The 15,430-nt window shown below is 41.1% G+C and overlaps 1 protein-coding gene across 4 annotated transcripts in view; it reads right to left on the reverse strand.

The window, feature by feature from the left end:
• Positions 1-15,430, reverse strand: part of ERCC6 (ERCC excision repair 6, chromatin remodeling factor) — a 71,878-nt gene that overhangs the window by 21,123 nt on the left and 35,325 nt on the right. For all 4 annotated transcript variants that reach the window (XM_047702180.1, XM_047702178.1, XM_047702176.1 and 1 more), the window contains 3 exons: positions 11,447-11,582; positions 694-864; positions 68-244 (listed from right to left, as the gene is read on the reverse strand). In XM_047702180.1, coding sequence (XP_047558136.1) covers positions 68-244; positions 694-864; positions 11,447-11,582 — 484 coding nt within the window. The remainder of the gene's footprint in view (positions 1-67; positions 245-693; positions 865-11,446; positions 11,583-15,430) is intronic.

The raw sequence follows: 15,430 nt of genomic DNA on the forward strand, positions 1-15,430 counted from the left end.
CAGTATATTAAGTAGGAACAGTTTAAATATTAAAACGCCTAGAAGTGTTAGCTGCCTACTACATTACCTGCACCGGGGAGGCGTTTGAATACCCCCCCATGGTGATGGGGACTGAGAACTGTTCCATGAATACAGGCAATGTGCCTAACTTTCCTGGGAAGACGAAGTCGAAGAGCGACCACAGCTCCCGGAGGTTATTTTGCATCGGTGAGCCGGACAAGATGATACGATGAGGGGTGCGGAACTATTTGGGGAAAGAAAACACTTTTTGTTAAATCCATTTTTCAAGAGATGATCACCATCCCTACCCCAAAATACGTCCACACAATCCTGGTTATTTAACATTTTTACATATCACTTTAATCTCCAAAATGTAGACATTTTATGCAATATAGAAAAAATAAAGAGGGAAGAATATTTCTTATTGTTCAAGCTGAATACTAGGAATGAGAGTTGAATTCGATGACATTCTAACAACTGATCCCTACGAGACACAGTCAGTAATGTGAATAATTTGAATTTTTTAAAACCATGATTATGGGCAAGAATAAAGAATTTTCTGCATTAAGGCAAAACATGTATTTCAAATTCCTTATGCAGAGGCACAAGAGTCAATAAGTGTGTTACCAGAGTTTATTCTCAATTAAATACTATTTTCCACCTGGAAATCTCCCTTGTTATAAAAGCTCATACCTGTTTGCAAGCAAGGGTGACAGCAGCGTTTGGATTTCGAATTTTGTGTCCCTCATCCAAGATCACGTAGTGCCAGTCATGCCTACTAATGTCATCTTGCATCAGCCGAATGTAGGAGTAAGAAGTAATCAAAATGCCATGACAATGAGCAATATCTTGAATTAGTTTCTCCTAAAATGATGATAAAATGGTAAAACCAGTTTTAAATAAGCTCCTTTAAATAAACTAAATGAGCATGATTCTTTAAATAGTAATCTTTCAATGATGTAATCTAATGCACTTTTAAAATATGTATACAATCACAATACATACAATTACAACTATACATTATCAGCACTGGAAGTTTATGTTTCGTTACTCTGTAATCACTGACTACTAGATCTACTTAAGGAGGAGGGCCCTCAAAAGAAAACTAGAAAAAGTTACAATAAGTAAACACTTACCCAATATTTATTTTTCTAAAATATCCTTTGTGTCAATTCTTGTTAAACTTAAAACAACAAGATAGATGGGAAGTGATTTATTATTTTAAAACCAGAAAAAGAAAATGAGAGAAAAGCCAGAGAGACCAGAAAGACAAATTCAGGCGCTGTACTGATGCAGAACATGAATTCCAGAAGGAGAGAATAGAAAAGGATATAAGAACAATGATTTTTTTTAAAAGACAGAAAAAAGTTCTGAGGAGAAACAGGAGTCTATAGAGCAAAAAGTAATGGAGTGTCAGGGAGAAACACTGAAAAAAGACCTATCCCTAGGAATATACCTACTAGAATTCCAAAAGTAAAGAGAAAATGCTGTAGCTTCTAGTCAGAACAAAACAGAAGATTCCCTTCAGAGGAAAAAGACTCCACCTGAGCTGGACACCTCTTCTGTTACACTAAACTGTCAGAAAGCAAAGAGACAGACTTTCCATAATTGTAGGGGAATGACCCCGGAATTCTGCACTGATCCAAACTAGCAGTCATGCTTGACAGAAAAAATAAATTCTACCTCCAGACAGGCAAAAACAGAAAATAAAGCAGCCAGAGAGAGGCCAGGTATAGTACGCGATATATCCAGCCAGGTGTGGTCACTGAAAGAACACGGTCCCTTTCCAAGGACAGAAGAAAGTGTGCCCAGAACATACAGCACTCTGCAGAACAGCAGACCGCAGAGCTCCCAGGCCCCAAATGCTCACTGCAGACAGAGCACTCCCAGCAACTCCCTGAAAAAGGACAGAGTCCTTATGAACCTCTGGTTTACGGGGGGAGACTGTAATAATATATCAGGTCACAAAGCTGGTAAATGGTGGAGTCATGATGTGAACGTAGACGGGCAGCTAACTGCAAAGCTAGTATTAACTAAGTATCAGGCAATGCTGCCTCATACCTAACGGTGAAAGAAAAAAAAATTTAAGGGTAAATTACATGTAATATGTACACCAGTTCTTCAAATATTACAGGTATCCTCTGCTTTTCCAAAGTTCAGTTAGCTTCTTCGCGGTTACAAAAGACCTACATTAGTACCCGTTTTTGCCGACCCAAAGAAAGCCAAAGAAGATTTTCACTTTTATAAAAAAGGTGAAAAGCAAAAGCAGCGTTCCGTCTTTGTTGTACAGCGAGCCTTTATAGAGGCAGCCCACGCCCCGAGCACGAGAGGGGCGCCACCAAGCTCCTTCCCTGAGAACTACACTCAGCATCTGGGCAGCAAGCGCCGTAGCTTTGAAACGGATCTATAAGCATCTATGCATTATCCGATTTATTTTGTGCGTGTTAGCAAGACGTATCCTAAGGTATCAGAAAAGCCTAAGAGAGGTTACTATTTGGGTAGGGAACGCTCAAGAACTTTTCCATATAAATTAATGATAAGTGCTTCTTCACTTCAAGCCGTTTCAGGGTACGAAAAGATTTTGTAGGAATGCTCCACTTTGGAAAGCAAGGAAATCTGTTTTAAAACAGTAAGTAAATGTTTAAACATTGCTTTAAATATTAACGAAACCGTTAAGAATAAATCTAAAATATAAGGAGGGATATATTTGGGGACACCTGGGTGGTTCAGTTGGTTAAGTGTCCACCATCGGCTCAGGTCATGATCCCAGGGTCCTGGGACTGATCCCCATATCAGGCTCCAGCTCAGATGGGAGTCTGCTCTCCCTCTGCCCCTTCCCCTGCTTGTGCTCTCTCTCACTCATTCTCTCTCAAATAAATAAATAAAATCTTTTTTTAAAGGGGGGGGATATATTTTTAAGTGCCACTATAATTCTAGTTTAGTATAACAAAATCTTGAATAACAACAGGAGAAATACATGTACTAAAAATCCCGCCCTGTCCAAGGGTAGAAAGGGGCAGAGATGACAGACACTGTCCACTTTTTAACTGTGAAAGAAAAACAGGTTGGATTATATTTGTAAAAAAACAAGCCCATCTACTGATCCACAGCTGCTACTTCCACATGAATACAAGAAAAGAAACAGACTGTAGAACTGTCAAACCACTCTAGGGGAAAAAAGTAATAGAAAATAGAAAAAAATCAGGAAAATAGAAAATATAATCGCTGGTTTCAGACGAAATGTACCAGGAGTCTCCACAATGACAGTGGGTTATTAGCAACGAGACTTTCCCGTGGGTACACACGGCCCAACCCTTAGACCCAAACGAGCCTGGCACTGAAAGCTGAAAATATGGGGGTTACCCAAGAAACACAAAAAGAAATGGGGCAGGACTAGAAATACAAATAGCAGACAGAAAGAACTGAACAGAAAAAAAGAGGGATATTTTATATTTTAAAGGAGACCGTGCACACCGGAGAAGGAGCCCCGTACCAAACCCGGGGCGCAAAGCCGTCAGAGCTGTGCTGATGAAGCAGGACATCCACAGCCGGCAGGGGACCCGGCACAGCCTCCCAGAGTTTGACAGACCAGAAGAGAGAAAGTAAGATTAAAGAAAACAAGAGGTCAAAACTAAGATACAAATGATGTGAGCACCACCATCCCCGAGCTCCTTTTAATAGTATCAGCAGTTTCTGACCACACAAAGAACACTCATTCTTCGCACGCCACTGACGTTAAACTTAGGCGGAACAGTCAGTCAGCGCAACCTGCTAAAAAAGGAAAATGAGAGAATAAGATAAAAACAAAACTCAGTGGACCCTAAAAAAACAAAACTGGCAGAACTGAAAAACCATAAAATGAAACAGCCCACTGAAAAAATCAAATAAAACAAAGATCTGTCAAGTCAGCCCAAAGAGCAGACTCAGACACAGAGCATGAGAATGTCGAAAGAGCAGAACCGAGATGGAGACACTACATAAATGTGTCTTCTCTCCACTACCACTAGTGAGCTAATCCCAAAACCCTGAACACTTTGACAGAGGACAACTGTTCAAAAATAATAATAATAAAGTACCAAAATAGGCCCAAGAAAAATGAGACAAACCGATCAGACCAATTACTGAAGAACTTGAAAAAGACAGTATGCTCTTCTCACCAAAAGCCAACCAGACCCAAAGGGTTTCATGAGCAAAGTAGAAATCCATCCCATTGTTTAACCTATCTCAAAATGCAGGAAAAGACAGGACGCATTTCAATGCGTTACTATAAGGCCAACAGAACCCTGTTTCCAAAACTAACAGGCACAACACACACGTGTACTCCCTAGCAGAGATCCATTACTTATAAATGAAACCTAGCTGTATATTAACCTAATAAGGCTCATCACAGTAATATAAGAGCGAAATATCAAGAAACCTAACACAGTAGTTCATGTAATTACAATTATACAAATTTAAAAAATTCAACATCTTCAAAAATGATTTTAATATGTTAATAAACTAGGACTGAAATATTTTTTTTAACTCAACAGAGTTATAAAAGGGTGTAATAAGAGCCAAAAAATTTTTGAAAGAGAAAAACAAAGTGGGAGAAATTACTTTCTCATGTCATAACACACTCAAAACTTCCCAGTTCATAAAACTACGATACCCAGTACACATCAAAGGTTCGACAGGGAGAGCTGTATTATCTACTACTACTTTGACTACTACTTTGCTGTCCTATTCACGGTTTTCTTTTCTTTTCTTTTTTTTTTTTTAAATAGAGAGGCAGGCAGAGAGAGAGAGAGAGAGAGAGAGAGAGAGAGGGAAGCAGGCTCCCCGCTGAGCAGAGAGCCCGACGCGGAACTCGATCCCAGGACCCCGAGATCATGACCTGAGCCGAAGGCAGCGGCTTAACCCACTGAGCCACCCAGGCGCCCCTATTCACGGTTTTCAATGCCTGCACAGTCCTACACTGAAGACCACACCTGACTAACCATTTCCCAACTCTGTACCTTATGGTGAATGCACAGTAAAAACCTCAGGGCTCACAGCTTTCCAAAAACAGAGACAGGTTTCTCCTGGGACTCACCTCTCTCCCTTTCGCCCTGACTACACTGCTTATCTACCACCACCGGCCCCCCCACAGCTACCAGTGTGCATGTAGGAAAGTGGGCTGTCCAAAGACACACTGCACCACCTCGATCGCCTCATTCCACAAGTCCCGTGACTTTCAGAAGCCAGAGCTGATCCTAAGAGCTCTTCTGCATCTCAACTTCCCACTGAGACTGGGGACAGGCAGCTGCCACCAACTCTACCCTCATTTTCCCCACCAAGAGAGCAGTGGCTATTAGAACTCATGAAGCAGTTAGGACCCAAGAAGGCAGCAGACTGAAACCGAGAATGTCCGTGCCTAACTCCCCTCTAGACCTGGAACTCTGTGCGTACACAGAGACAAGAGGGGGATGAAAACAACTACCAATGTTTGGGGCTTCACAACCAAAGGGGGTCATATTACCACCCACGTTTATAAAATGTCCACTGGGTTACAGACAAGCCCTACAAATGGGGGTCCACTTGCTTGGGACCCTGAACTCCTGTAACTGCTGGACGCAAAGACTCGCCATGGCCATTCCCTTAAACCCCGCCAAGGAATGCCACCCCAAGCTGGATTCTGGATGTCACTTCACCACAGGAGAACAAATGAGATGCCACCCCTCTCAAATACACACCACTGGCACTGTGGTCACCTTCTTCTGCATGTTCAATAAGGACTAAAGTTTATTGGGAAAATTCTACAATGTTACGCCACAGAAATACACTAATTCCTACCATACTCAGAAAGATGTATGATGATGAGTAAAAATCAAAAAGACTTTTATAAGAAGCATAAGAAATTTTTTTTAAATGTCCTATTGAAAATGTAACTTCCACTTAACAGCCACTGGGTAAAAAACACCATGTAAGATTTTTTGTTTTCACCTGATTCAATCTCAGAATTCTATAACTGCCTAGACTAGAGTTTCAATAATGGCGAATTGTTGAATATTATGGACGTCTCTATCCAAACACTTAAGACAAATCATCTCGGGTGGTTTCAAATTAAAAGCTTGTAAAATATGTAACCTCTCCTAGTTTTTGCAATTAATAGGGTACATCTGCAATTAGCCTGACTTACTGAATGCAGTGCTGTTGTCATTAAAAGATGTCTGTGAAAGTGCTGCTGTTATTATGGAGGCTCAGGAGACCAATCCCTCCTAGAGGGCAAACAGTGGACTGGTAGAAAACAACAGCCATAAATCACACTGTCAGGCAGCGGGGAGAGCGGAGTGGAGCACAGGCACATGAAGGCCATTCACGGTAAACACAGCACGGCAGCTTCCCAGGCAGGATTTACTGCACCTGTAATTAATTAAAATTTCCTTCAAGCTAAATCTTTAATAAACAAGGATTTGTGCTGACAATGAAGAAAAAAAGGGCTCCAGCAACATAATTTTACAATATACCTCACAGAACAAGCATAGCATCTATCATTTCTTGTATCAGGTGTATACACCGTCTCTGAAGTTAATAGGAATTACATCACTTTGTGTTGTAATTTGTGTACTTGGAATGGGTTTGAAATATTTAGGATGCTTGAGGGACCATGTGGCCCTTTTCTACTTTAATTTTTATGTTTTTTCCTGACTCCCTTCCAGCTCTTTATTTTTTTTTTTTTAAAGATTTTTATTTTTATTTATTTATTTGACAGAGAGAGATCACAAGTAGATGGAGAGGCAGGCAGAGAGAGAGAGAGGGAAGCAGGATCCCCGCCAAGCAAAGAGCCCGATGCGGGACTCGATCCCAGGACCCTGAGATCATGACCTGAGCCGAAGGCAGCGGCTCAACCCACTGAGCCACCCAGGCGCCCCCCTTCCAGCTCTTTAAAAAGTCAAGTCCTTTGACTCTAGTGTTCCAGAAAAATGGGCCTTTTTATTTTTTTTATTTTTTTTTTTTAAAGATTTTATTTATTTATTTGACAGAGAGAGATCACAAGTAGAGAGAGAGGAGGGAGCAGGCGGAGAGAGAGGAGGGAGCAGGCGGAGAGAGAGGAGGGAGCAGGCTCCCTGCTGAGCAGAGAGCCCGATGCGGGACTCGATCCCAGGACCCTGAGATCATGACCTGAGCCGAAGGCAGCGGCTCAACCCACTGAGCCACCCAGGCGCCCCCCTTCCAGCTCTTTAAAAAGTCAAGTCCTTTGACTCTAGTGTTCCAGAAAAATGGGCCTTTTTATTTTTTTTATTTTTTTTTTTAAAGATTTTATTTATTTATTTGACAGAGAGAGATCACAAGTAGAGAGAGAGGAGGGAGCAGGCGGAGAGAGAGGAGGGAGCAGGCGGAGAGAGAGGAGGGAGCAGGCTCCCTGCTGAGCAGAGAGCCCGATGCGGGACTCGATCCCAGGACCCTGAGATCATGACCTGAGCCGAAGGCAGCGGTTTAACCCACTGAGCCACCCAGGCGCCCCAAAATGGGCCTTTTTAAAGAACACGTGATGGCAGTTTCATCAAACAGCTTGTGTTTGAATCACAACTTGTGTTTCGCCAAAAGAACTTCAACATGCTATTTCATTGTTTCCATTTGGGGCCAAATCCATCTGGATTTGAGAAAAAAAGGTCTAGACAGGAACGCCTGCGAACGTGTTTGATAAAGCAAGTGTGAACCTTCAGTTTAGCGAGTATTTATACCGAATCAGTCAGCAACAGCAGAGCATCTTCTCTTCAGACTACCACAGAAGAATGGGTCTACAACATTCTTTGTTTCTAACAGTAAGAATTACTTGAGTAAATGAATGAGTAGAAGAATTACCTGAGACACTAAGCTTCTCGTGCATACCTATTACCTCAACAACCCTTCACAAAATTACCAAAAATACTAATTTTTTGGGAGACCAATCTAGGCTCAGAGAAGCTAAGTGATTTGCCCAAGGTCACAAAGCTTTACCATTCAAACCCGGGTCTGGTCATGACAAAAGCTATGCTTTGAAACCTTTACGCTATTGTTGCGATTCCCTCTAAATGCCGTGAGTTTGTCAAAATGAGATAAAACTCTTTGAATTATCACAAATATTCCACAGAATTACTATATCTGTAGGATACAGCAGGGAAAGGTGGGAGAGACAAAGTGACAACTGTTTCAAAATACAAGCAAGACATTTCTCATTAAACATCTTCCAAAAAACTGAAAAAAGGGTCCTTAATAATTAAATAAACTTCATAACACAGTAGCTAAAGATGCCACCATCCACTGTGAGTTACGGCATAAGTACCACAAAACTCCCTTCTTTTATTATCTTTTCAGGCATTTTCTCTCCCCAAGAAAATGGCTAGATTTTCAAGGTCAGTTAAAAACACCATAACCATTTTTTGGAGCCCTAACAGCCTCAAATACAATGCAATGCAATGACAACACAAATGCAATGTCATGTTTATAGTTACTCAACAAATAAGTGTTAACTCACATATCAAGTTTCTCTATGTTAGAAAAAAGGGATCACAAAACATAATGAGAAAAAGAAAAATCTTAGATTCCTATGAAATGAGATTTCAATTGACCATTAAAAGAAGATCCAGAAGACTGAAAATGTCTGTATCTGATTTGATTGTTTGGCTGAAATACCAGCCACATATTTTTCTGCATGGTTGCTGGGTTCACATTTGATAATTCTAAATTACGCTGTCAATCAAAGAGAGTATTAACAAAGATAATACAGGGTCATGTGGTGAGAGGTGGGAAGCTAAAAGGCAATGTAAGGAAGAATGACGGATGCGCTCCATTCAGAAACTGATCATCTGATGCCTGTGCTCTAAATGGAAACTTTAATTTTCAAAATTTTATGTCATATCAATTACAACAAATCATTAGGAAAATAAAGACAATCTACTTGAATGATAAGCAGAACAATTCTTGAATCAGTACTTTCAAGTTTTCTAAAGAGAAATTCTCTTCTCTTCCATATTTTCTCCAGCACTGAAGGTCCCTATGCCAAAGTGCCGTTATCTGGACAGGCCCGGGGGCACAGAAAGCTCCCCCATGGAGAAAAAGAATCCTAGCTGATAAGGACAGAAAGGAAGTCAGGCATTAGATGCTGGGTTGAGATCAGACAGACACTGACAGAATATTTGAGATATGAATTTTAAAAATGTATTTAACTGCAATCTAACACATTATCTGCAAGTCAACAGGTGTGCAGGGGTGGTAACAAAGATCTTCAAGAACAAATATTAAAAGGAATGAGAAAACGTATCAAATGTCACTTTGGTTTTTTAATCTAGCAGCTGGAATTCTGATCTTGGAAGTGTTACTAATGAGGTCTATGCAAAGGATTTAATGTATTTTCAATATCCTCATCACAAATAATAAACTGACATTAACAATAATAAATAATAAACTGTGTTTCTAAGTCGAGAGTATGGTTTTTAAGATGCAAACAAACATCTTTTTGGTCTTTTGCATAACAAATTACATATTCAGAGATCTGGGATTCTTTATAATGAAAAAGAAACAAGAGGGTTGGGGGCGGTGGTTGGAGAGGGTGGTTGGGTTATGGACATTAGGGATGGTGTGTGCTATGGTGAGTGCTGTGAAGTGTGTAAACCTGGCAATTCACAGACCTGTACCTCTGGGGCTAATAATACATTATATGTTAGTAAAAAAAGAAAAAAAAAAAGAAACAGTAGAGTTAATTAAGGGTCAGAGGAAAAACACACATCTACTGCTTTTCCTCAAAAGTTAAATAAGAAACTTCAAGTTAAGGTCCTTAGCAAATTGTAAAGCATCAAACAAAATTATGAAAAATCACATGTATACATGCGCTTGTGTGCACAAAACAACCTCAGAAGATGGAATCCCTGCGAAGAAGTGAAGCATCTCTTCTCCAAAGCTCTACCCTCCAAACAAGGAAGCAAGGCACCAACAGAGACATTTGGTTTACATGAAGATAGTTTTTCAGGTTATAATAAAAGAGGAAATGTAGGTAAGCTATGATAAAAGTGAAACTGAATATATACCCTTCAGTAGCCCAAAAGAAAATAAAAAGATAAAGAGAACCTATGAAAAATGTGCCTTTTCAAGAGAAACATCAAGTAAGGAATCCTGCTGGATTTTGCAACACAAAACATTAAGAAATGTCAACAGATGATGGAAGTGAAAAAAGGCATCAAAAACATTTAATAAGGGTGTTCAAAAAGATAGTTACAACCATTTAGTTTGACAAGAAAAACAATCAAAATGGTTATTTTCTGCTGTTAAAAATCACTGTTTTGTTTCATTTTGATCACAGCATTAACCCTACTTCATTACTTTAACTCAGTTTGTTTTTCATTTATCATTTAAAATTCGGGACAAAGTCACTTGGCTTTAACAGCAGCTAGTATAAGCAAGATTCCACCTCACCGAACTTGAGCTACCCAATTACAGACACTCCTGATTCACTTCTATCGAAAGTTCCATTTACTCATAATCGTAAATAAAATGGGAGTTTGGAGGAAAGGGGTACTGGGTCAAACTCCAGAAACAATGGAGTTCAGGGGCTCACGTGTGTCTAACTCAGTGAGGCAAACATTCAGCAGCTTTTTCAGGCACACTGCTCTTGTGGGGGTACACAAGGCTCACTCAAGAACTCCAAAGACTTGGGAAAGAAAGAACTCATAACAAACTACCACTTCATCTCAAAAAAGTAACCTGCAAACCCACAGGGAAGAAGTGTAATTATCAGCTATTCAGCAAACGCTTATGGGCAATTCACACAGCTCACAGTCCGGATGGTCAAAGCTGAAAATTTAAAAAGCATAATACAATCTCTCCATGCTACCCATCTGAGCACAAATAAACCTCCTTTTTAATCAGGTGACTAAAACTACAAATAAGTGAAGAAATCCAACTTTCAAAATATAGTGGTTAGGCTTACATGATGACCAAGGATTCAGAGAACACAAAGCAATTTAACTAAAAAACAATACAAATTAAGAAATTCTCATAATTGTAGAGGTTGTTCCTTTGTTCATTAAAAATATGTTGAAAACCATGTTAAATGTACGTACTTACCAATGATGAGTTATTACATTACTTTCCTAAAACTGTGGAAAGCTACTAATGGCCCAAATCCGATGACTTAACCATTCTGGAAGCCCCCAGGGTATGGTCCCACTCATGCTAGCAGGCTTGTGGTGCCCAGTCTGTGCCCAGTTGTGTTTTGTTGGACAACAAACACGTCTCAAGGCACTATAAACTGTCAGAATGATAAAGCCTACATTCACGTATTGTTTTGAAAACATACAGCTCTAAATTAAATCAGTAACAGTAAGTTAATGCATAAAAGCACACAGGAACATACACTTGAGAAATACAGGGATCAAAGGAAAAATATGTAAAGTGGAGAAGTTTAAAAGTAAGCAAACCAACAGGTACTGAGGTACTGTAGTGTTACCTTTTTGTGCACATAGGAGCCAGTTTCGTGTAGAATTGCCACTCGGAATGGAGGCCACCACGTGTGAAATTCCTTCACCCACTGATGCATCACTGTTGTTGGACAGACAATTATAGTCGGACCCAACCCCTTGAACCTGCACCCAAAACGTCCAAGAAAACACAACCATGAATGACAGCATATGGATGAATAACCACCAAAAAACAAAAAAGAAAAGAAATAGAAAGGTAACAGCTTGAAATAGAAAAGCCTAGCTGTGGAAATTTATTGATATTTTCTGTAAAGAAAAAGCTGTTGAAGTTAACACCCAGTAAATGAAATCCAGAGTAAAATAAAAGAAAATGAAGCAAAAATTACTTAACAAATTCTAAGTGAGGGAAGATATTACATAGCTCTTCAAACCTAGGAGAATCTTAGGAGTTTCTACCACACAATTTCCACCAACCTCCCAGCTGTGGGAAGTAGGCAGGACAGAAGTGCTCTGAAGGTTGGCAGGCCCAAAGGGACATGGTTACCAGTGGACGTGGCGATGTCTACAATCAGTCTTCAAACTGCCATGGCTCGCTTCTCCATGGTGTGTGTGTGTGTCGGGGACGGAGGGAGGGAGGTGATCACAGTGAGCACTTCCCCTGGAAAGCCCACACCAAGAGTACAGCTGCGCTGTTCTTGTGGAAAGCAGCAGAGCACAACACAGCAAGAGTATTAAGGGCAGTCCCCCACTGACCCAGCAGTCCCAAACACACACTGATGTGCCAGGATACCCACTGCAGCGTTATCTACACTGTGGGAAAAATGGACGCTACCTAAACATCCATGAAGACGAGGGTTGGACAAACCATTCCATTTCTTTAATTCAGCACAAGCTCGTCATTAGGAGCACTGCCTGGGTCTGAATTCCAGCTCTGCCCACATTAACTGCATGATCTTGGGCACATTACTTAACCTCTCTGAACCTCAGCTTCCCATCTTAAAATAGGAATAATAATAGTACCGATCACACAGGATTAAATGAAGATTAATTCAGTTAATACCTATAAGGTGCTCAGAACAACACTGCCATATAGCAAATATTATAAGGGCTTGTTAAATAAGATGGAATATCACAGAACCATTAAAATCACTTTTGAAGAATATTTAAAAACCTGGAGAAATGCTCCTAAGAAGTCTTAAAAAACAAAACTTTACAGAAATCACTCCAACTCACTTTCACAGAGAGCTGGGAGATTGGTCATGGTGGCCACTATCTCAACATCCCTCTCTCCCTCTCCCTCCTTCCTAACAGAGCCATGACTTTGTATAGGTGTCCCCTCTTCTGTCCCACACTTGTACTTGATGGGACTCTGCCCACTGCCTGGCTGCGGTGGTGAGATGGGAGAAGCAGGAACTCGGGTCATCCACAGCTGTCAGCACACAGTACCCCTTCTCCCCACCCCGGCCTGGTACCACTCACTCTCCCACTCAGGGCCTAGTAAAACCGGTTCCTTCAGTGTAGGGAAGGAAGGACTTCCACTGCAGGCTGGAGGAGAGTTTTCTCTCTAGGTCTCTCCATGAACAAGGAAATATCACCCAGTGGCTGCGGGGCAGTTGGGCTACAGTGCAAGGACATCTGATACTTTAAGGAGAACTGACCTTGGGAGAAAACTGCAGTCTCTGGGTCCCTGATGACAGCACTGAGCTGCAGATCACACTGTGTCTACCGCCCACTTCCTCTGGAGGTTCCTAAATGTATCACACATTTGGGAATATCTGACTCAGTGTAAGGTTTTGGCTACTTGCAGCCAAAATATCCTGATACACTGCATACCACAGGTAACTGACTAAACCTGCACCATCCTGCCCTCCTTCCCCCTATTACAGTGGAACAAGTGTCCTTCTTGTGTAACTAATCCTTCTGTCTGTGCCTAGGAGCCCACACCCCACTACATCAAGGCTTTAATGTCTGCCCACTGTTCTTGAATAATCTACACATCTTAAACTGGCCTATGAGACCAAAAGGACTGACCTCTGCTCACCTTTTCAGCCTCACCTGTCTCACTGCCCCCATCCCAACACCTGCCTCTGTGGTTCGGCACTCCACCTGCCAGCACTGTCTTCAGTCCCAGCAAAGTGCATATTTCTCTCATGTCTTGGCATTCCCCTTGTCCCTTCTTACCCTTTATCCGAGCTGCCATCTACTTGAGTGTTAGCCCCTAGCTTCTCTTAGAGTCTTCCTTTCTCTCTCCAAATGGTTTAAGGATCCTTCCTCGGCATACCCACACTAGTTAGGACCCCATACTAACCCTACCACCATACACATATCACTTGTATTGTAATTGTGTGTTAGATCCTTTCTAAGCCCCGAGGGTAGGAATGGCTTCTTCTTCAGATACCTAGACCACAAGACGTAGCTCATGAATATTGGCTTTATTAAATGAAGACATTTTCTTAAAGGTTGTTAGAAAATAATGTTCAAAGAGATTATTTCTGAGTTAGGGAACCATGGGTAATTTTCATTTTTTTGCTACAGCTCAGTAAATTCTGAGCTTAAAAAATTTTTTGTAAGTCACTCAGAGTAAATCACACAGTGCTTGAAATATTAAGAATAATCTTCCGCACAACTCAAAAATACCTGAGGTTCTAATACAGAAACAAGCCATAACTGAAATGAGGCTACCCTTGTATTCCAATGTGACAAAAAGCCTCCACCCACTTCTAAAGCCTCCACCCACTTCTAAAGCCTCTCACCCTTCAACTACAGCGACTGCCCCAGCCCACTGCTCCATATTAAGGGCTCACTACAGCAGACTTTGACACTTCCCAAAGAATTCCCAAGGAGGCCCTGCTCCTCACAAAGGACAGGGCCCGTGCAGGCGCCCCCTCAAGCTCCCTGGGGATGGCATAACTCTGGTCTGGCCCCTCCCATGACAATATTTCTTTCTAAAAGGATTAAATGCACCAGCTTCTTTATACCATCCACAGGGAACAAGAGTTATTATCAATAAGCACTTAGCGGGGATTAGGAAACAACCAATCAAAACCTGTTTAAAATATTTACAAACAAAGTCACTTTCAAATAAGCATAAATATATATACATGCTTTATTCAGCTACATAGCATTTTTTTTTCTTTTATTACATGCTTTCTGCAAACTGCTACACTGATGACTCACGCTGTGTCATTTAGGGCCAACACTTTATCCTAGCTGAACACGTATCTGGCATTATGATGCCCTTTCACTGCTGCCATTCTCCCCCTATTAGAAGACTATGGAGGTTTTCACAGAGTGGAAATCTAGGAGCAGACCTAGATTGTTCCTGAACCACAGGAGGGGCAATCAAATCCATTAACAGTCACATCAACTGAACCACCCTTTTCCAACCCTCAAAACCAGTGAGATGAGCATAAGAAATGGCTAAATGTACTAGAGTGATTAGCATCAATTACAAAACTGGCTAAAATTCCTTTCATCTTTGATCAGCATTGATTATCTAATGAGTTTAGGCCAAGCCACTAGCTCCATCGGTCAAATACCTCAATCTACAGGATGGAAATCCTGCTATCCACAGGCTAGGACTTACCAGGAATTACAAAGTAAAATATTAACCTTTGAAAGTTCATTAATTTTTTCAGGCCACTTTATTTGTAACCAGGAATTTAAAGTCTTGGATATCATTTAGTAAATTACTAACTGAAGTTTGAAAGGTAAATAATTTATTTCATCATGAAATTCAGGGGACCCAGCGTTATAATATGAATGGCCAAGGGAAGAGAAGGCAGTATACACAGGATGAAATGGGAGCACAAAAACCAGTACAGACTTTTACAGGTGCATTGTAATACACATCTCTCTCTTTTAAAAACACACATGCAGGGGACGCCTGGGTGGCTCAGTTGGTTAAGCAGCTGCCTTCGGCTCAGGTCATGATCCCAGCGTCCTGGGATCGAGTCCCACATCGGGCTCCTTGCTTGGCGGGGAGCCTGCTTCTCCCTCTGCCTCTGCCTGCC

This window comes from Lutra lutra, chromosome 14 (genome assembly GCF_902655055.1).
Source record: "Lutra lutra chromosome 14, mLutLut1.2, whole genome shotgun sequence".
Classification (NCBI taxonomy): Eukaryota; Metazoa; Chordata; class Mammalia; order Carnivora; family Mustelidae; genus Lutra; species Lutra lutra.